This window comes from Bos mutus, chromosome 23 (assembly GCF_027580195.1).
Source record: "Bos mutus isolate GX-2022 chromosome 23, NWIPB_WYAK_1.1, whole genome shotgun sequence".
Classification (NCBI taxonomy): Eukaryota; Metazoa; Chordata; class Mammalia; order Artiodactyla; family Bovidae; genus Bos; species Bos mutus.
In genome coordinates this window covers 4,574,295-4,595,200 of record NC_091639.1, presented here as the reverse complement: position 1 = coordinate 4,595,200, position 20,906 = coordinate 4,574,295, and the positions used below count along the sequence as shown (strand labels likewise).

The window sequence follows — 20,906 nt, the reverse complement described above, 5'->3', positions numbered from 1 at the left end:
CTTCTGATGCGTATTTGGGTTCTCTTCTCTGCTACAGTTCACCAGTCGTTACCCCCGAGGGGGCCACAGGTGGTGCTCCAGGGCTTGTTTGGCCTTATCTGTAAGCTTTAATTTTCTACAGTAAGAATGCATTTATTTATTAGTTACACAGCTTAAATACACACTTTAAAGAATATTTTGATACATAAATTATACAAAAAAAAAGACAATGAGACACAATCAGCAACAAAAGGCGATCAACTAGGAAAACGAAGCCCTAGAGCATCATCATGTACTCATGCTGTGAGAGGTGTTTATTGAAAAATAATGATATGAGCACTGAACGGCCGACAAGCACATGCTCCTACTGAAAGCAATGACGCCAGACACCAGCGTGCTGGTCACCGGGGCCCAGGCCTAATTACCGTGTGCACAGACACTCCGCTTTACATTTTTTGCTTTCTTCTTTTGTGACTGTGATGTCTTTCCCCATCCCTGAAACGAAAGAGGTGAAAAAACATGACCAAAGCTTTAAAATAATAGTTCACAGCAATGTATTTACATCAGATATAAACCAGAGCAAGTTAAAACATGCATTTAAAACAGAACAGTTTTTGGGTTTTTTTTTAAAAGAGTAAAGCAAAAAAAGCATCACTAAAAATACAGGACAAAACTGAGATGAGGATACAGGAAATGGATTTTTTTAAAGCTGTGCTTTAAAATATATGTACAAGGTGGATGACCTTAGAGTTCACTTCAAAAAGGACTCTGGAGTCACAGGAGGAACTCAGAGCTCTGAGCTCCGTATCCCGGCTCCCAGCTCAGCTCCCTGCAGGTCATCCCACCTCAGGGTGGGTCTCAAAGAGTACTTCCTACTGACACTCAACTTAGCCTCACTAAAGGAAATCATCCATGTTTAGGTTTTGAGACTATTGGCTTTACAAATAGCTGTGAAAAGAAGAGAAGCGAAAAGCAAAGGAGAAAAGGAAAGATATAAACATCTGAATGCAGAGTTCCAAAGAATAGCAAGAAGAGATAAGAAAGCCTTCTTCAGCGATCAATGCAAAGAAACAGAGGAAAACAACAGAATGGGAAAGACCAGGGTCTTCAAGAAAATCAGAGATACCAAAGGAACATTTCATGCAAAGATGAGCTCAATAAAGGACAGAAATGGTATGGACCTAACAGAAGCAGAAGATATTAAGAAGAGATGGCAAGAATACACAGAAGAACTGTATAAAAAAGATCTTCACGACCCAGATAATCACGATGGTGTGATCACTGACCTAGAGCCAGACATCCTGGAATGTGAAGTCAAGTGGGCCTTACTTAGAAAGCATCACTACGAACAAAGCTAGTGGAGGTGATGGAATTCCAGTTGAGCTATTTCAAATCCTGAAAGATGATGCTGTCAAAGTGCTGCACTCAATATGCCAGCAAATTTGGAAAACTCAGCAGTGGCCACAGGACTGGAAAAGGTCAGTTTTCATTCAATCCCAAAGAAAGGCAATGCCGAGGAATGCTCAAAGTACCACACAATTGCACTCATCTCACACGCTAGTAAAGTAATGCTCAAAATTCTCCAAGCCAGGCTTCAGCAATATGTGAACCATGAACTTCCTGATGTTCAAGCTGGTTTTAGAAAAGGCAGAGGAACCAGAGATCAAATTGCCAACATCCGCTGGATCATAGAAAAAGCAAGAGAGTTCCAGAAAAACATCTATTTCTGCTTTCTTGACTATGCCAAAGCCTTTGACTGTGTGGATCACAAGAAACTGTGGAAAATTCTGAAAGAGATGGGAATACCAGACCACCTGACCTGCCTCTTGAGAAATCTGTATGCAGGTCAGGAAGCAACAGTTAGAACTGGACATGGAACAACAGACTGGTTCCAAATAGGAAAAGGAGTTCGTCAAGGTTGTATATTGTCACCCTGTTTATTTAACTTATATGCAGAGTACATCATGAGAAATGCTGGACTGGAAGAAGCACAAGCTGGAATCAAGATTGCTGGGAGAAAGATCAATAACCTCAGATATGCAGATGATACCACCCTCGTGGCAGAAAGTGAAGAGGAACTCAAAAGCCTCTTGACGAAAGTGAAAGTGGAGAGTGAAAAAGTTGGCTTAAAGCTCAACATTCAGAAAACAAAGATCATGGCATCCGGTCCCATCACTTCATGGGAAATAGATGGGGAAACAGTGGAAACAGTGTCAGACTTTATTTTTCTGGGCTCCAAAGTCACTGCAGATGGTGACTGCAGCCATGAAATTAAAAGACGCTTACTCCTTGGAAGGAAAGTTATGACCAACCTAGATAGCATATTCAAAAGCAGAGACATTACTTTGCCAACAGAGGTCTGTCTAGTCAAGGCTACGGTTTTTCCTGTGGTCATGTATGGATGTGAGAGTTGGACTGTGGAGAAGGCTGAGCACCGAAGAATTGATGTTTTTGAACTGTGGTGTCGGAGAAGACTCTTGAGAGTCCCTTGGACTGCAAGGAGATCCAACCAGTCCATTCTGAAGATCAGCCCTGGGATTTTTTTGGAAGGAATGATGCTAAAGCTGAAACTCCAGTACTTTGGCCACCTCATGCGAAGAGTTGACTCATTGGAAAAGACTCTGATGCTGGGAGGGATTGGGGGCAGGAGGAGAAGGGGACGACAGAGGATGAGATGGCTGGATGGCATCACTGACTTGATGGATATGAGTCTGAGTGAACTCTGGGAGTTGGTGATGGACAGGGAGGCCTGGCGTGCTGCGATTCATGGGGTCGCGAAGAGTTGGACACGACTGAGCGACTGATCTGATCTGAACGTGTATCAGTCAACAGGGACTGATTGGACATGTCAAAAATTACTTAAGAGGAGGAAAAACTAAGAAACCAGAAAAAGCACAATTTTCTTTAATTAATCAAGAGTTGATGTGTACGCAATGACCAGAGGTTATCCTTCAGTAAATGAATCAAAAGGGACTACCAAGAAACTACTTCACATTTTGAACTCATAGCTAGCTTTAAACCTACGAATTGAATGATAACAAGATGAGCAGAATTATTCAACCAATAAGCCTGATTCCTGATCACCACTGATCCTGAAGAGATACCACTTAAGATCTTACTTTTAGACAAGCACTGTGCAAATGACACTAAACAAGACACGGACCTGCCTGCAACGAGCTCAGTCCAGTACGGAGAAAAATAACTTAAGGTCAATGAAACGCAGGTGCTGGGCAGAGTGGTAACAAGATGGGGAAAAAAAGGCTTCGCGGAAATGACGAAGCTGCATCTTAAAGGCTGAGGAGGAGTTTAAAAGAACAAAGAGGCAGCAGAACAGGAGGTGGAAAGGCACGGATGAGGCACGGCGGGGACGAGGAACAGTGCGTGGCCCGGGCTGGCTAGGGCAGATGCTATGGAATCAAGGGGTGTGGGCAAAACACAGAGTGGAGGGCCGAGTGCCCTGCTCCCGGAGGCCTCGAGAGCTGCTGTAAACCACGAGCATTCGGCTGCTGAAAGGCCCTGAGAGGTGAATGCTCACTCCAGCAGCTGGGGAGGGACAGGTCCATACAGCACCAGCATAGAGACAGAACAACCAGGAAAACTCCCAGAGGACAGAGCTCAGGGCGGAGGGGCAGGGAGCGTGAGAGGGGCCCCGTCACGCAGGACCGATGACAGCCAGCCCAGACGGCGAGGAGTGAGGCAGCAGCTAGCAAGCTCTCGAGTTCTGGCTTAGGAGGATGGATGCCGGTCATCGCCAACCAGGACAGACGTGTGGGGGCAGGCGAGCAGAGCGGAAAACAGATGAATCCAGGGGCAGACCTGGCCAAGCTAAGGTCCACGGAGTGATTCGTGTGTCCACTAAGCGGCTGGGACACACAAACAGGCCTCCGCCAACCTGCATTATCTCAGTATCACTTTATATCTCCCCACTGATCAAACCTCTATCAGGAATCCCAACAAGGGCCGAGCTGAGTGCCATAAAGCCTGGGCCTTCCTCTGACTCAGTAACGCCCTTTATCTGAGGGATTAGCAAGAGAAGGAAAGAACGATGACAGGAAAACAGGAAGGGAGGGGCAGATACTGAGGGACGGAAGGAAGACCCAGGCAAACACCTCTGCAACGCGGCCACCCTTCTGCCCAGACATTCCTTTCCTGTGTCTTGCTGAGAAGCAGTTAATGACAAAGGGAAACCAGGTCCGAGCAGGCGGACCGAGCCATGCCCGCAGAGCTGTGGACAGCTGCCCTACAACGGGACACACGTAAAGGACCCTCACAGGCTGTTTGCTCCCGGACCTCGCGGTGCTCACACTCCATCTTCTCGACATGGCCTGTGACGGAAGGACTGTCCATGTGTCAGAAGCAAACAGCTCGGCAACAAACGACGCCCCACCGGGCTTACCTCTCCTTCCTTCTCCGGGAGTCCCAGCCTCTGTCCTTTTCCTTATTTCTTTTCCGCCTGTGTGGGCTCCGACTTCGGTCCCGTCTATGCCGTGAACACTCGCCGTCCAGGTGGCTCCCCCAGAATGCCTCGAGTCCACTGAGGCCGACCGTCTTTCTTCGCTCCTGAGACAGAAAGAACGGTCGTCAACTAGTTTCAACCACTGGTCTCCACGACAGACCAGCCTCGAGCCCAACATTCTATAGCAGAGACCAAGTAAATATGCATAATCTTGCACTCCAGTAAGAGGACAGGCAAAGAAACACAGCTCTGCATGGTATGTTTTACGACTGTGGAAAGAGGAAGAGGAAGAAGCCTCTGGATGAATCACAGTGTGCTGTGACTGGTCTTAGAGGTGCTCGGACCCAGCTGGACAGTGACAGTCAACAGACTTGACAGAGGACCGCTTCCACCGAGACACGACGACATACTTGTCCGCCCCATCTGCCTCCTTCTCCTGCTCCTCCTGCCAGTGGCTGCTCAGCTCCTCCATATGCACGTTGATCACGTCCCGGATCACCTGCGGGCGGGGGGGGAACCAACTGCCAGGTAAGAAAGCTGCTTGAGAAACAAGCAGACGGTACTGCTCGCGATCAGTTAAACATTTCCAGAGAGCTACGATACGGCGGACTGTGGGAGGTGTGGAGTCTAGGAAACATAAACAGGCAACACACTGAGGATTCAGGGGCACACGATCATGACACGTGTTAACTCAGCCTGAAGAGTTTAGAAATCATGCGCAGAAAGACAGAGTGCACACGCAGGAAGGGGGCACGAGTCAACCCTGGGTGATCTGGGAGAAGGACACACACGAGCGAGTCCTGTGTCGTCTGCAGTAGCGCAACTCATCTGTACGTTGGAGGCCACTGAGATACGATAAACCACTAAAAGGGTGGGAAACATGGACGTTTTTACAGATGAAAGACATCCGGGATCTGCTCCCAGACCACCGACTGCTGGGGCAGGAGGAGAGAGGGAGTGAGTGGGTGTAAAATAAACAGAGATCATATGCAGATAACGGGCTTCCTTGGTGGCTCAGTGGTAAAGAATCCACCTACCAGTGCAGGAGATGGGGTTCACTCCTTGGGTCGGGAAGATACCCTGGAGGAGGAATCCAGTATCCTTGCCTGGGAAACCCCATGGACAGAGGAGCCTGGTGGGGCACAGGTCATGGGGTCGAAGAGTCAGGGACACAACTTAGCAATTAAATCACGGATTAATGCACTTAACGGAGAAGGCAATGGCACCCCACTCCAGTACTCTTGCCTGGAAAATCCCATGGACGGAGGAGCCTGGTAGGCTGCAGTCCATGGGGTTGCGAAGAGTTGGGTACAACTGAGCAACTTCACTTTCACTTTTCACTTTCATGCACTGGAGAAAGAAATGGCAACCCACTCCAGTGTTCTTGCCTAGAGAATCCCAGGGACGGGGGAGCCTGGTGGCCTGCCATCTATGGAGTCACACAGAGTCGGACACGACTGAAGCGACTTAGCAGCAGTAGCAGCAACACACTTAAATTTTATTATATACATAATACTGTAAGTTACAAATAATTTATACCAAACACTTCTTAAGCCCAAATGTTTAGTACATAAAAGGACTAAGTTTCTGCCAAAAAAAGCTATTTATTAAAAATTCCTTTGTCCATAAGCATTATTTCCATTACATCTCACGATAACCCTGCAAAAATGAAAAAAATCTCAATCTTAAAAAGCTCAAATCATTTGCCCAGGTCAAACAGACAGTAATAAATTACAGAATCAAAACTCAAGCCTGGGTCTGTCTACAGCCAAAATCTATGTTCTCATCATGATGCAGTATCACTTTCTCAAAAGCATTATTTTTGTAAGACTGTACAACCTCTTTACGTAAGGTCTTTGTACCCTGGAGAGCCTTTGCCTGGTGAAGGCTGGGTCTGAATGTGATGGAGCAAATACAAATCAGACGTGACCACAATGGAGCCTCGTCCTCTCAGAAAACCTCTCGGCAACTGTGGAAACCACGGGACAGGCAATGACTGCGTACGGGAAACCTCTGTGTTCAACAAGGCTGTACACAATCATGCAGAACTTACCTCGGTGTATGACTTCTTGGTTATGTGAACGTTCTTAGCTCTATAGGACTGGCGTCTTCTTTTGTAATCTCTCACTTCTGCCAGGATTTCAAGGTAAGATTTTGGACTTTTTCGACTATTATCTAATAAAAGAACAAAATAAAATTATTACATCATCAGAAACTCTAAATTCTTATGAATTAGAGGGAAGGAACACCATAATCATCTGATATTTTATATTTTAATGTAGCACTTCAAAAATTTTATGTTGTATAAATGGACTATTTTATATCATTCCTTTTCTCTAGCCATTAGTTGAACATAAAGAGTGTTTTAAGTACAGAGATTAAAGTAACAGCCCAGTTCTAAGTAACATTCTTACGGAAGAAAGGTATGCATGGTGTAACAATCAGAGAACAAAATTTCAAGTACTAAGTAAACACCTTAACATATGTTAATATCAGATGATACAGAACCATCCTATTCCAACTCAAAATGGCCTGACAAATCATCTTAATGACACTTAAAGGACGAAATGACAATTAAGAAATAGAAAACTAAGATATTCATCTCAAACCTTGATTGACTTTGGCAGCCAAGTCTACAAAGAGATCGCTGTCATTTTCGATAATTTGAGAATCTGAGCGTTTTTTCTTTGTTTCCTCGACTACAAAATCGTAGAGGGCAAGACGATCGGCTTGAGTGAGATCACAAACAAACCGTTTGTGATTCAGAGGAACTTCAATAGGCAATGAAGAATACAGCCCTAGAGTAAAAATAAGATCACAAGGATAAATAATACATGAAGCTCTGGATTTACGACCCACGATACTCACCTTTAAACGTGCACGGTAACAATGTGACGTTTAATTAACACAAGCCATTTGTTTTCGTAGCAGTCCCTGAACATGCAGAACAGCCACCTGTGTGCTAATGGCCAACACTGACTCTATCCCGAATGCTGCATCCACAGAAAGGGCGGACGTGGGTGTGGGCTATTCCCCCCGACAGTGTTAGGACAGATCCCATGAAGGCAACAGTAATAACCGTAAGACAATTTGCCCATTGATAAAAAAAAAAAAAAACTTTTAAAAGGTTCCCCATACTGTAAAAGTAGATATGAATTTTCTCTATATACGCTTTTCCGCACAAAAGGTGAAGGAAAATGATTTTAATAGGAAATACACATTACAGCCCCCTTGAAAATAAAATATAGAAATACAAAAAATGTGTTAAAAACATATTTATGAGACACCAAGCGATATGGTTCAGTCAAAATATATCCCATTTGGGCAATGACTTAGAGCTACGGACCAAGGGGCAGAAATCCCAAACTTCCTCAGATCAGAGACAGGCAGACTGAGACTAAAACTTCTTTTAATTTTCAGAAGCAGCAGCAGGTTGGCTTCACCACACTGAAGAAAGTTGTCAACAGCAAGTGCCCCATCCCCCCAAAATCACAGAACTTTCTATAATCTGCTCATTAATGAAAAAAAGTAAATACAATACCTTGATACGATGTATTAAACATTGAAGAAAAGTTTTGAGATTCAAATTTTCTCAAAGTAATAAAAAATTACTGTAACTGTAAATAAAGCAATTTAAAAAGATTCTTTCTAGACTTCATTATCCATGAATGCAAACAAAGAACACCAGCTACTAAAGGAATCCTTTTAATGTTTGCCAGGTCACCCTAAAGTCATCACTCAGGTTCACAGGGCAATATATAACCAGTAGCTCTTCTCAGATACTTACGAAGTGGCAAAGCAAGAATTCACATGCGAGCCCACCATGAACTAAGGGTGACGCGCGAGAAGAGGGACGACGTCACAGGCTCTAAGTTACCAGGAGAGCTACACTGAACCGGGGGCGTGCAGTAACAGCATGACGGGTAACGATCTTACTAGTAAGAGGTTCTGAATTAGCGGGCAGGAAGGGTTCCCCACTGTCAATCCCTCCTACTCTAATTCTGGCAAACACGAGGAAAAGCCCCTCTATGCAGCCAGACTTTGAACACTTCATTTAGTAATACAAAAGTGAGTTATCTTTGATAAACCTAATTTATATGATTATAGGCTACATATTTTGGAAGAAAAACAAAGATGAAAAGAACACTGATGTATTTTAAAACACGTTGCACACAAACCTTTGCCTGTTCTTTGTAAGCAAAGAAGTGTAACTTCCTCCTTAAAGTATTTTGGAGTTTTCTTTATTCATCTTAAAATTTCTGTCTGGTCAAGACTGATACTTAAAGTCTTTGAAATTCAACTAAAATTCCAAGTCAACACTATAATGTTTTGACAGTGATTAAGATAAAGTTTAGAAATTTGAATGATACTTTTAAAAGGATATCATTTGCAAAAAGGATACTGCATATCTTTAAATAAGGAGTACATTCAGGTTCCTAATTCCTCTTTATACTCACCCCAATTACTGAAAAAGAAAAAGTACAGGAAAAGTTAAACAACAAACGGCATTCAAATCATTCAGAACATAGATATTTCTGACAAAAGAAAAAAATAAAGAAGCTCACATTTCCACAAAACGTAAAAAGTTCAGATGAAGTTTCTATAAGATTTGGAGATCTATCTGAATGAGCTGTCGTCATACTAACTGTGACCCTCTATGTACTTTTTTAAGAATAGTTTTGAAAAATTGCCATAAAATAGACACAACGTGGAATCTGCCATCTGACCCATTTTGGGTGGAGAGCTCGGCGGCAGTCAGCACGCCCTTCCTACTCGCACCGTCAGTTCTGCCCACCGCCAGAACTCTGCCATCACCCCAGACTGAAACCACTCCACTTTCTCGGTAACTGGGCTCTCATTCTTCCGCTAGTCCTGGTGGCCATCACGCCGTCTCACGTGCGTGAAATACAATATGAAATATCAATAATGTCAACATTAAATAATGATGTATTTAACAGTATTAAATATTAACTTGTGTCGAAGATACGGATTCAGAATCTTGTGAAGAATTCATACTAAGTCAATTTCCTAACATGAGACGCAGAAATGAGGCTGTTACAGATAAAATGATTCACTGAAGTCTCACAAGTGGGAGAAAAAGATCAGGGTTAGAACCGTCATCTCCATCTCTTTAGGATGCTTTAGCCCGATAACTCATGTTCAAATCATGGCCACCAGCCACACAGATGTCATGAAATTCAAGTACAGCGACTTGAATTTTTAATATTGAAGGAAAAAGATCATCAAATATAAAATGACTGTTTATTCCAACATAACTACATCTGAAAGTAAATAGGTAGATCTAATGCCTGTTCAAGCTTTGACAAAAATTAACAGGTTGAGAATTCTATACCTTGAGTTTGGGCCTGATATGACCAATGAAATGAAAATATAAGAAACTTAAAATTTAGTACATAACCAACAAAATATTAATTATATGGAAAATGTAAAGCTGCTCATGTTAGTCATTCCTTCAAAGTAAACATCAATGAGATATTAAAGAGATTTTTGTCCTGGGGTAAAAAGTTTTAAATGTGTAAGACATAAGTGGGCCACAAAAAATCATCTCTATTGAGAAATTGCAGAGCTGTACATAAAATGAAAAAAAGTTTTAAAAAGAGGATTACAGATGATATAACAAGTTGTCCTTAACAATTAATTAAATATTAAGACAGTACAAAAATCCAAAATCAAAGTTCCTTTTATCTACTGAAAGAACTATTCATTTAAAGTAACTGTTTGCTTTTGTAAAGAACCAAATTCAACGTTCAAATCCACAAAATTCAGAGCTAGGTTTTCAATCCAGCTTGTATTAAAGCACAAAAGTGTTAACTCACTTCTGTGTTCCTCTATTTCTTCACCTAATATGGAAGAGAAAATACTTGTCTAACCTATCACAACTATGATGTCAAAGAGAAATGAAATACACAAGAGCGCTTTGGAAAAAAAAAAAAAAAAAGAATCTCTTCTAAAATAGCAAAGTATTGAGGAACTTTAGAACAAGCACCCCAAAATTTCTTTCATCACCTCTGCTGGACAGGGTTTATTTCCTTATCTGAAAAAAACAGATGCTGGAGCAGATAAAATAAATTCAGTAAATCTCACTAGCTAAGATCAAATAAAGTTAAAACTAGTAACTTCTCCCAAAACACACAAATAAAATCCTCTACTTTTTAACTGGGTCTTAACTGAATAATGGCCAAAAAAGGCTTAACTGACCACAGCTCAGTATCTCTTTGAGTTAGATGAGAGTCAAACATCCCTCTCAAAGAGTAACACCTGGAACTACATGGATCCTTCAAAACAGCAAACACAGGAAACATGCTTCTGGCTGCTACCAACACACTGAGACTAACAGACTTCCTCCCTCCAAAGCCACAATGCGATCGAGGGAGAAACTGAGCCCAGATACTGGCTTACAACAACAGGGTCATGACCTTAAACATAAACAAGGAAGAAAAAGGTTAGGTACTCAGAGAAAGGTACCTTCAGAAAGCTCAAAGACAACTGAGAACCTTTATCAAAGGAGCCAGTCAGGGTTTGGCTGGATGTTCTACCTAGAGTCAGAAATCTATTAATTCCATTTACCCATTTACTTCTATGATTTTGAAGGATGAAGTTCTTCCAATTTCCTAAAAGCTGAAACTTAAAATTCTAAGCTTGTCTCTGCTGAAGTGAAGTCCTAGGTAGCATCTCTTACCCCAGCTTCCAAAGCTGGGCACCAGGTACCCACAACCCTCTGAAATTGTACATCTAACACTGTCCGTGCTTCACTACGAGGGGCAGGGACGGGGCTGGGTCTTCCTCAGCCTGAGCCTTTCCTCTCATGTTGCACTTCAACATCCTTACATGTAACATCGGGCTAATTCTCGAGAGGGGCTTCCCAGGTGGCTCGGTGGAAAAAAATCTGCCTGCAATGCAGGAGATGGGGATTCAATGCCTGGGTCGGGAAGATCTGCTGGAGAAGCAAATGGAAACCCACTCCAGGATTCTTGCCTGGGAAATCTCATGGACAGAGGAGCCTGGCAGGCCAGAATCCATGCAGTCTCAAAGAACCAGACACGACTAAGCAACTAAACAGTAACAACAATAACAGTGCTCAAGAGAGCGGAAATCTCAGGGTGAGACAGTCTACTCAGGGCATTTATTTGACACCAAATACTTAGTCTAATGTCAGATGGAAAGCTTAACCTATTCCACATAACTGTTTTCACAAGATTTCTCTTGAAAATTAGTGATATGCGCTACGGAAGAAAAACAGTCTAACTAATTAGCTCAAACTATGATGCCACTTACTTTGATTATAATAATCACCATCATTTCCAACTGCAGCTCTAGCTTGTTTAATTATCTGGAATTGTGAGTCCTTATCTGTCAAAAAAAAAAAATCCATAAACACAACATGAATCATCAGTGTCCACAATGGAATTATTAACTAGGTTCCAATAATCCAAGCTCTCTGGGCACACTGAGAAACATTCCAGAATCTTAAAACCCACGTTGCTGCTGTGGTCATCTGAATGCAGAATTCTTTCTGATCCACCAGAATCCAATAAGTAACCAGACTTCGAGCAGTTCAGAAAACACTATTAATATAATCAAGCACGCAGCAGTTGCGGCCGCAAATTTTAGCAACCAGTGTAATATCTAACATTTCGTGAATCCCAGCTAAGTGTCAGGCAGTATGATAACCATATTACATATGTGATATTTAATCCTCCTTACAGGTGTTATTAGCATCACTCCTATTTTACAAAGAAATCTACGCAAAAAATCGGTTAATTACCTTACTGAAAGCCACACAACTATTAGTGACAGAATTAGTTAAATGAGGCATTCTGATTCCAGAGCCCAAGATTTTAATCTCTGTGTAATCGGTGAACACTCAGAACACATTTCCATCCTTGGCTCTATCTTCAACGTATGTGTGTGGCCAGGTTTTGTTATAACCAAGAAGGCAGGCGTGTGCCCTATTGTAGGATGCTCTAGAGGATTTCTGGTGTGCATTATAAACCTGGTCTCTAAATCTCAGATTGAGTAAACCAGTGTCACTGTAAGCAATACCTTTCTTAATCAATCATCAGGATACTTACAAAGCCCACTCTTCTGATAATTCAAAAATGAATATAAATACCTATACACATACAGCTTCACTAAGACATTTAAAAATTATAATAATACTTACTCAAAGTAATTGAAGGTACGTTCGCATTCTCATAGAAAAAGTCAGAATTATACATTTTATCCTAAATGGTAAAAAAAAAAAATAAACAAATTTTAATGTCCTTCAGTATCAGATGATTACTTTAATATTTGACATAAACCAACAATAGGTTTAGTATCATTTAAGCATTTCTTGCAATCATTTGCAAAACAAGGCAAATCCCACTGCACCTCACAAATGACTATTATTTTCTCAGAAAACCTCACACTACACCTTCCACACTGTGAGGATTTACTAACGCATGAACCACATGACATACACATGATAAATATACGGTACCTCTTCCTCTTTGGTGTAGCCCAGTTTCCTCAATCTACAAGACATCATGTGCTTTGCTAAAGACGATCTAGGCATGTGGTGATTGGAATCATACGGGCATATCGCAACTTCATCCTATAAAGATCAAACAGAAGCAAAGGAAAAGGTACATCATTTTTCAAGAAATAACCATCCCAGTAAATGTTTTGCATCCTCTTCTGTAAGCCTCTCCACCCCACTTCCCGTGTGAGTGTACGTACACGTTAAAAAACAACCTCCCTGGTTCTCTTTACCCCTTACAGCCTCTGTCCCGCTCCAACCCTTCAAAGCCCACCTCCTGAAAGATGTATGTACGCTCACTGCCTGGACAACCTCACTGACCATCTCCCCCTGAGGAACTCGGAGGTCCTTACCCATAATCCCCGCCCCTGCCCCAGTCCCTGCAGGACCCTGTCCTCTCCATCCGAGATGACAAGAGCCCCTGCCATCTGCTCCCTCTGCCTCCATTCTCCACACCACAGCTAGGGTGCGTCCGAGGCCTGCCACTTAATGACCGTACGAACGTAGTCAAGGTCAGGAGCCTTCCTTTCTCTCAGTTTCTTCATCTGTAAAATGGGTCTAACAGCAGGACTACTCACACAGAGCTACGGTGAAGATTAAATAAATTATACCTGAATTCATACACATAAAGCAATTCAGACAGGGCCTGGTAAATAGCACACATTCAATAAACATAAGCAGTTATAATTTTATTAAATTAAAATTTAGTTGCCTGAGCAACTAACACTTTGGCTTCAAGTACTTTCATGTCTCCCCCTACTGTTCTCATTTAAAAAAAAAAAAAATATATATATATATACACACACACACATATAGATTCTTCAACACAGCTGTACAAGGACCTTTAAGCTCTGGCCCCCACCAGCCACTGTTCCCCTCTTCCCCCACATCCCAAGCTCTCTTAGCTATGTTTAACTTCCAAAGGTTTCCTGTTCTGTGCATAGCCTTATCTCTGGATTTCTACCCATGCGGTTGACGCTTTCTCTGTGCTGCACCTAGCTAATTTAGCTCCTTTCATCTGTCAGTTTAGAATTCACCTTACAAAGGAAGCTGTGGCCGTCCACCCCAGAGCCTACAATAACCCGCATGCCCTACAGCCATCCTGACTCACCCTTCACAGACTTTTTCACACTGTAGCACACAGCGGCTACTCTCTGTATCCCCCTCACCACCAGCAGTCACTGGAGGGTAGAAACTGACTGCTGTGCACTCAGTTACAGGATGAAAGCACTCCAGCAGAGAAGTGAAGATTCACCGCCTTTCTGTACTGCACTGGTCTAGGAATTAGCAATGCCGCTTACCAGGATCTTTATGCCAGTCACTCTCCTGAATATCAGGTGTTGGTTTTGCAAACATGAGATGCACACCCACAACTGATTATCAGAATTTCATTTTATTTTTTAACTCCTGGCCACACCCCACAGCATGTGAAACCTTAGTCCCCTCACTAGAGACTGAACCCACACCCCTGCACTGGAAGGCAGCCTTAACCACCGGACCACTGCAGAACTCCCAAGAATTTCGGAATTTTAGAGTGGAGTTGTAGAGAGGCAGCAAAGCAATGAGGCACACAAGACTCTCAGGGGTAGAATGCCTGGGTTCCCATCCTGACTACCACTTAACAGCAACGAGTCCTGGGACAAATGCTCACCTCTCTCGGTTCGTTTTCTCATCTGTAAAAGGTGGCTGAGGGGACCTACCTCATAGGGTCATTGTGAGTACTAAAGGAGGTAATGTACAGTATGTGACATAAACAAAGAGCTACTTAACTGTTAATAAAAGAAATCTAAATTTACTACATTGCTGGGAGCACAGTGATGTGGAAAGGCCTGGGAGGCTACACTCAACGGAATTCACAGCTTCAATTATACCTCCAAACAATGAAAGGGTTTTTTAAAAAATCATAAACCCGTAAAGCATAGTAGGCCTCATGAAGGCCTCATGAAGTATGATGCCACATGAGCACTTCCTTTCATCTCATTAAAAACAACAACAACTGAGGCCTTCCCTGGTGGTCCCCGTGGCTAGGACTCTGTGCTCCCAATCTTCCCTGGTCGTCCCCGTGGCTAAGACTCTGCTCCCAATTCAGGGGGCCCGGGTTCGATCCCTGGCTTGGGAACTAGATCCCACATGCTGCAACTAAGAGCTTGCGTGCCTCCAACTAAGGCCTGCCGCAGCCAAAGTAAATAATATGCATATTTTTAAAGATCACGATTGCTGACCCTAACACACTTGCCTATGTCTCTTCCCAAAGCAATCCTAACGTCCGGGAGAGCTGCTGGTACCGAATCCTTCAATAGTCCTAGAATGCTGCCACCCCTGTCAGAGGTGCACCATCTCGTGGCAGAGGAAGGCGACCCGCAACTCCCCACTTCTCCAGACACAGAACCTGATTCAGTTCAGTCCAGTCACTCAGTCGTGTTCAATGCTTTGCCACCCCACGGACTGCAGCACACCAGGCCTTCCTGTCCATCACCCTCCCAGAGTTTACTCAAACTCATGTACACTGAGTCGGTGATGCCATCTAACCATCTCATCCTCTGTCATCCCCTTCTCCTGCCTTCAATCTTTCCCAGCATCAGGGTCTTTTCAAATGAATCAGTTCTTAGCATCAGGAGACTAAAGTATTGGAGCTTCAGCTTCAACACCAGTCCTTCCAATGAATTTTTAGGACTGATTTCCTTTAGGATGGACTTCTTGGGATCTCCTTGCAGTCCAAGGGACTCTTAAGAGTCTTCTCCAACACCACAGTTCAAAAGCATCAATTCTTCGGCACTCAGCTTTCTTTATTGTCCAACTCTCACATCCATAGATGACTACTGGAAAAACCATAGCTTTGACTAGAAGGACCTTTGTTGGCAAAGTAACTTCTCTGCTTTTTAACATGCTGTCCAGGTTGGTCATAGCTTTTCTTCCAAGGAGCAAGCGTCTTTTAATTTCATGGCTGCAGTCACTGTCTGCAGTGATTTTGGAGACCCCCAAAATAATGTCTGTCACTGTTTCTACTGTTTCCCATCAACTCCCCAGTTCTCCCGACCCCGAATCTGGTGCCAAGGCGGAATCCACGCGCGGAGGACACGGCAAGCCGCCAAGCAGCACCCCAGGCCTGCCCGCTTATCTCACTGCAGGCCCGCCGCGATTCCTCGGCTTCCCCGGGAGCGGTGCGAGCGACCGGGAGGCTACAGCCCCCGAGTCCCGCGCGCTCCCCCTCTTGGCCCTGCAGACGCTGCGCCCTGCCCGCCGCCGACGGCCCCGCGGTCCTCTCACCTCGGCCGCCGCCGCCTCCTCCCCGGGCTCCAGCCGGTCCAGGCTCCAGCCCAGCGACGCCGTCACCTCCTCCAGCGTCCGCCGGCAGCTCTCCACGAACTCGCTCAGCTCCTCCCGCAGCCGCCGTCGCTCTTCCACCGGGGGAAGCTCGGCCTCCATGGCCTCCACCGCCAGTGCCCGCTCCCGGAAGAAGCTAAGAGACTGCGGGCGGCGCGTGCGCACGCACGGGCTTCTGGGGCAGGGGCGGGGCCACTCTGCCACGTGACTGGAACCGCCAATAGGGAAACGGCCCGGGAAGTGGGGCGTTTGAGAGGTCTCTTCCGGTTTTTTCCTGAAGTGGCTGTTTTCACCCGCTTTCTGGATGTATTGGGCTTCCTTGGGGGCTCAGACGGTAAAGAATCCGCCTGCAGTGCGGGAGACCCAGGTTCGATCCCTGGATCAGGAAGATCCCCTGGAGGAGGGCATGGCTGCCCTCTCCATATTCTTGCCTGGAGAATCCCATGGACAGAGGAGCCTGGCAGGCTACAGTCCATGGGGTGGCAAAGAGTCTGACAGGACTGAGTGACTTTCACTCACTCTGTATGCATTTACCCTTGGCCTTCTCCCAAAGGTGTTATCCAATCAACAATCCCACGTCCCCGCCATTAAAAAAAAAAAAAAAAAGGCTTATAGCAACAGGAAAGTTTAAAGAATTGTACAATGAGCATTCACGTAGCCATCCTCCGCTTATTAATTGCTAATACTTGGCCTATCTCCCACTCTCTCCATACACACGGTCCCGCACACTGATTCCCTGGTGGCTCAGGTGGTAAAGCGTCTGCCTGCAATGCGTGAGACCCAGGTTTCATCCCTGGGTGGGGAAGATACCCTGGAGAAGGAAATGGCACCCCACTCCAGTACTCTTGCCTGGAAAATTTCATGGACGGAAGAGCCTGGTAGGCTATAGTCCATGGAGTCGCAAAGAGTTGGACACGACTGAGCAACTTCACTTACGCATCTCCTAAGAACAACTGAGGGAAATTTCCTAGCGGTCCAGTGATTAATAAGACTCTGGTGCTTCCACTGCAGAGGGTGGGGGTTCCATCTTTGGTTGGGGAATTAAGACCCCCCCTGTATGCCAGCATGGTCAACAAAAGAGTCTGAAATGCAGTACTTGGATGCAATCTCAAAAACGAGAGAATGATCTCTGTTTCTTTCCAAGGCAAACCATTCAATATCACAGTAATCCAAGCCTATGCCCCAACCAATAACGCTGAAGAAGCTGAAGTTGAATGGCTCTATGAAGACCTACAAGACCTTTTAGACCTAACACCCAAAAAAGATGTCCTTTTCATTATAGGGGACTGGAATGCAAAAGTAGGAAGTCAAGAAACACCTGGAGTAACAGGCAAATTTGGCCCTGGAGTACGGAATGAAGCAGGGCAAAGGCTAATAGAGTTTTGCCAAGAGAACGCACTGGTCATAGCAAACACCCTCTTCCAACTACACAAGAGAAGACTCTACACATGGACATCACCCCAGATGGTCAACACCGAAATCAGATTGATTATATTCTTTGCAGCCAAAGACGGAGAAGCTCTATATAGTCAGCAAAAACAAGACCAGGAGCTGACTGTGGCTCAGTTCATGAACTCCTTATTGCCAAATTCAGATTGAAATTGAAGAAAGTGGGGAAAACCACTAGACTATTCAGGTATGACCTAAATCAAATCCCTTATGATTATACAGTGGAAGTAAGAAATAGATTTAAGGGACTAGATCTGATAGAGTGCCTGATGAACTATGGATGGAGGTTCATGACATTGTACAGGAGACAGGGATCAAGACCATCCCCATGGAAAAGAAATGCAAAAAAGCAAAATGGCTGTCTGGGGAGGACTTACAAATAGCTGTGAAAAGAAGAGAAGCGAAAAGCAAAGGAGAAAAAGAAAGATATAAGCATCTGAATGCAGAGTTCCAAAGACTAGCAAGGAGAGATAAGAAGGCCTTCTTCAGTGATCAATGCAAAGAAATAGAGGAAAACAACAGAATGGGAAAGACTAGAGGTCTCTTCAAGAAAATTAGAGATACCAAGGGAACATTTCATGCAAAGATGGGTTCGATAAAGGACAGAAATGGTATGGACCTAACAGAAGCAGAAGATATCAAGAAGAGGTGGCAAGAATACACAGAAGAACTGTACAAAAAAGAGCTTCCTGACCCAGATAATCACGATGGTGTGATCACTGACCTAGAGCCAGACATCCTGGAATGTGAAGTCAAGTGGGCCTTAGAAAGCATCACTACGAACAAAGCTAGTGGAGGTGATGGAATTCCAGTTGAGCTATTTCAAATCCTGAAAGATGATGCTGTGAAAGTGCTGCACTCAATATGCCAGCAAATTTGGAAAACTCAGCAGTGGCCACAGGACTGGAAAAGGTCAGTTTTCATTCCAATCCCAAAGAAAGGCAATGCCAAAGAATGCTCAAACTACCACACAATTGCACTCATCTCACACGCTAGTAAAGTAATGCTTAAAATTCTCCAAGCCAGGCTTCAGCAATACATGAACTGTGAACTTCCAGATGTTCAAGCTGGTTTTAGAAAAGGCAGAGGAACCAGAGATGAAATTGCTAACATCCGCTGGCAGAGTTCCAGAAAAACATCTATTTCTGCTTTATTGACTATGCCAAAGCCTTTGACTGTGTGGATCACAATAAACTGTGGACAATTCTGAAAGAGATGGGAATACCAGACCACCTGACCTGCCTCTTGAGAAATTTGTATGCAGGTCAGGAAGCAACAGTTAGAACTGGACATGGAACAACAGACTGGTTCCAAATAGGAAAAGGAGTACATCAAGGCTGTATATTGTCACCCTGCTTATTTAACTTACATGCAGAGTACATCATGAGAGACGCTGGGCTGGAAGAAGCACAAGCTCGAATCAAGATTGCTGGGAGAAATATCAATAACCTCAGATATGCAGATGACACCATCCTTATGGCAGAAAGTGAAGAGAAACAAAAAGCCTCTTGACGAAAGTGAAAGTGGAGAGTGAAAAAGTTGGCTTAAAGCTCAACATTCAGAAAACTAAGATCATGGCATCTGGTCCCATCACTTCATGGGAAATAGATGGGGAAACAGTGGAAACAGTGTCAGACTTTATTATTATTATTTTTTTTTTGGCTCCAGAATCACTGCAGATGGTGACTGCAGCCATGAAATTAAAAGACGCTTACTCCTTGGAAGAAAAGTTATGACCAACCTAGATAGCATATTGAAAAGCAGAGATGTTACTTTGCCAACAAAGGTCCGTCTAGTCAAGGCTATGGTTTTTCCTGTGGTCATGTATGGATGTGAGAGTTGGACTGTGAAGAAGGCTGAGTGCTGAAGAATTGACGCTTTTGAACTGTGGTGTTGGAGAAGACTCTTGAGAGTCTCTTGGACTGCAAGGAGATCCAACCAGTCCATGTTAAAGGAGATCAGTCCTGGGTGTTCATTGGAAGGAATGATGCTAAAGCTGAAACTCCAGTAATTTGGCCACCTCATGCGAAGAGTTGACTCATTGGAAAAGACCCTGATGTTGGGAGGGATTTGGGGCAGGAGAAGGGGACGACAGAGGATGAGATGGTTAGATGGCATCACCGACTCGATGGACATGAGTTTGAGTGAACCCCAGGAGTTGGTGATGGACGGGGAGGCCTGGTGTGCTGTGATTTTGGGGTTGCAAAGAGTCAGACACGACTGAGCGACTGAACTGAATTGAACTGAAACTGTATGCCGGGAGGTGTAGCCAAATTTTTTTTAAAGTTTAGGAAAAAAAAAGTACATAAGCACAATATATGATCAAACCCAAGAAAATTAATAGTTTATAGTAATATTCATATCTCTCTCTAGTTGTCCCCCAAATTCCTTTTATAACCATTTCATCACTTTTTTCAAACCATGAGCTATAATCGGTTCTTTTTTATTCTAGAAAAGCCTCCCTCACTCTTTTATTTTTAATTTTTATTTTTTTGGCTGCCTACAGTGGTTCAGACAGTAAAGAATCTGTTCAGTCCCTGGGTGGGGAAGATCCTGTGGAAGAAGGAAATGGCAACCCATTCCAGTGTTCTTGCCTAGAAGATTCCATGGACAGGGGAGCCTGGCAGGCTAAAGTCCATGGGGTCACAAAGTCGAACACGACTGAGTGACTAACACACACACAGTGGCCAGTAGGGATCTCATTTCCCCAACCAGGAATGAACTGGCACCCCACGCAGTGAAAGCAAGGAGTCTTAACCACTAGACCACCAAGGATGTCCCCACACTCTCCTTCTTAAATTAAGTCATTGAATTTTGTCAGGACTCAGTCATCTTGTAGAACAGTCCTCTTTCTGGATCTGTCAGATTTTTTTTCCTTTATGATTAGATTCAGTTTAAGCATTTTTTGTTAGATGTGTGTACCGCTTTATTACACTTTATAAAGGACACACAGCTTAGGTTTTCCTGCTGTTAGTAAAGCTAAATTTGATCACTTGGTAGGGGTGAGGCATCACTCCATTTCTACATTTCAGAACTCTAACTGTACATTTTCCTTTTGGTATTTGCTAACTGGACATGGAACAACAGACTGGTTCCAAATAGGAAAAGGAGTACATCAAGGCTGTATATTGTCACCCTGCTTATTTAACTTACATG

General features: G+C 43.9%; 1 protein-coding gene across 1 annotated transcript; it reads right to left on the bottom strand.

Moving 5' to 3' along the window:
- Positions 1-275: 275 nt before the first annotated feature.
- SNRNP48 (small nuclear ribonucleoprotein U11/U12 subunit 48) lies at positions 276-16,450 on the bottom strand. Its single transcript, XM_005893541.3, is given in 10 exon segments — positions 276-474; positions 4,376-4,490; positions 4,493-4,539; positions 4,846-4,934; positions 6,489-6,610; positions 7,045-7,233; positions 11,732-11,806; positions 12,621-12,681; positions 12,939-13,052; positions 16,245-16,450. Coding segments are annotated over 10 exon segments (1,020 nt in total). The 5' UTR covers positions 16,404-16,450; the 3' UTR covers positions 276-425.
- Between the last annotated feature and the right edge of the window lie 4,456 nt (positions 16,451-20,906).